General features: G+C 54.4%; 1 protein-coding gene across 1 annotated transcript in view; it reads right to left on the minus strand.

The window, feature by feature from the left end:
- Window positions 1–1899, minus strand: part of KIF1A (kinesin family member 1A) — a 119034-nt gene that overhangs the window by 38209 nt on the left and 78926 nt on the right. Inside the window, 1 exon segment of the mRNA XM_025209264.1 lies at window positions 841–949. Within this exon segment, the coding sequence (XP_025065049.1) occupies window positions 841–949 (109 nt within the window).

Raw genomic sequence — 1899 nt, forward strand, 5'->3', positions numbered from 1 at the left:
ACGTCCTGCCCCGCCCCGCCCCGGCTAAGCAGGAACTGCCCCTGCCCCTGCCCCACTCCCTCCCTCCCTCACCGCAGGGGCCTCGATCTGCCCAGTCCCCCCACGCCCCTTCCCCCACACCAGACTTACCAGTCAGGTGCTGCTCTCCAAGCTGCTGGGCTGTACTCCTGGCCGCATGCATGCTGCGGCTGTGCACATGCATGGGGCATTTATTGGCCACATTATCGGCCACATCAGGCAAAAAAAAGCTGATTTCCAATACTGTCCATTTTCCCTATATTGGTGCCAATCCGATATGGGACCACTGTATCGGTGCACCTCTACCCAAGACAAACCTCCCCCAGTGAAATTCATGTTTCTGTTCACAGGGAGGACCCCTCTCCTTCAGCACGGGTGGGTCTATGGGCCCTAGTGATCTCCTCAGCTGCTCCTCTGCTCATTAATGCAGAGTGCTTTAGAAAGTGGCCCCAGGTACTCATCAGTAGCTGTCAAGCAATTCAAATCCTGCTGTGGCAAAACCCCCTAGGCCAGCCCTATCTTTGGCTCAGGAGCAGTTCTTCCCCCATCCTTTGTTTGGAGGAGCTACTATTACATCAACAATTCTAGCTGGCTCCTGGGACTGAAAGGAAAGTTGTTTTCTCTCTGGACTTCACCAGTATTTTTCAGAGGGAAGCTCCCTGCATGTCAGCACTGCCCTCATAACTCTTGGGATCATGCTGCCCTTCAGGGAGATGCCCATTCTAGGGACATCTCTGAGAGCACAAGTGACCCAGTGTGAGACACCCCTCCTCTAGGGAGCTCTGGCTCCTTGCAAAGCCCTTGCCAGGGACTGATACTCACTCGCCGTTGGCCTCCAGCTCGCAGATCTCAAAGAAGACCATCAGGTCATATTTGCATTGGCAGGGCCCAGCGCTGGGGCGCGTCAAGGTGCTCAGCTTCGTCGCAGGCACTGCAGTGGGGTTGGAAGTCAGATTTAGATACGGGAAAGAAGGGCAAAAGGAGCCCTTGGTTTTTAGGACAAAACTCACTGCACCACACAGAAAAGGAGTGTCAGGCAAGGCTAGATCCACAAGCTGTGACTGCTTAGAAAAGTGATGTTCAAGGCAGGGAGTGTCCCTCACTGCCTGGGATAACATATGACCCTCAGCAGGAGAACTGGGGAAGAGAGTACGTAGAATACAAACACATGCACGCACAGGCACAGTCTGAGGAAGAAAACCTTTTTCTCCCTTTCTGGTGCTTACTCCCCACTGAAGTTAAAAGGACAATGCCAGAGGGCATGGAGGAGGAGGATTGGGGCCACACAGTTTGTATGTGAAACACATGCACTGAAGCCCTGCCTTGGAGAACCAGGCCCCAAGAAGGGACTCAGGACCTGCGACCTCAGGAAATGCCCATTGCTCTGGAACATCCCAGTCTCAGGCACATGGCTAAGAACTAACTGGTGGGTATCTGGGCTGGATTATGATGTTGCCTCCCCTGTTGCCCTTGACCTGGATACTAAATGCTGAGAGGGAGACAGAGAAATTCTTTATGTCCTGGCAGAGCAAGGAGATAGGTCCCAGAGAGGCCACTGCAAACCAACACACTCAGCAGAGTGGAAAGCCAGAGGGACTCGGGGATCAGAACCAGCCTGTCAGCTGCTCCATAAGGCCTGTACAAAGGCTGCATGGGGAGCAGCAGGCGCAGCAATGCCACTCAGTCTTGGCTTGTACTTGTGCCCCACAGGGGCTGCCTGGGCACATTCCCTAGGGGATGGCATGGCGAGAAACCCGAGTAACAGCTGGGTGTTCCACGGCTTTGTCCAGTCACCAACCAGGTTTCTGAGCCTTTCTCACAGCACAGTTCATTACAGGTAGGGAGGGTGCAGGGCCAGACTCCTCCACATCTCTCAGCAGG

Source organism: Alligator sinensis, unplaced genomic scaffold, assembly GCF_000455745.1.
Source record: "Alligator sinensis unplaced genomic scaffold, ASM45574v1 scaffold237_1, whole genome shotgun sequence".
Lineage (NCBI taxonomy): Eukaryota > Metazoa > Chordata > Crocodylia > Alligatoridae > Alligator > Alligator sinensis.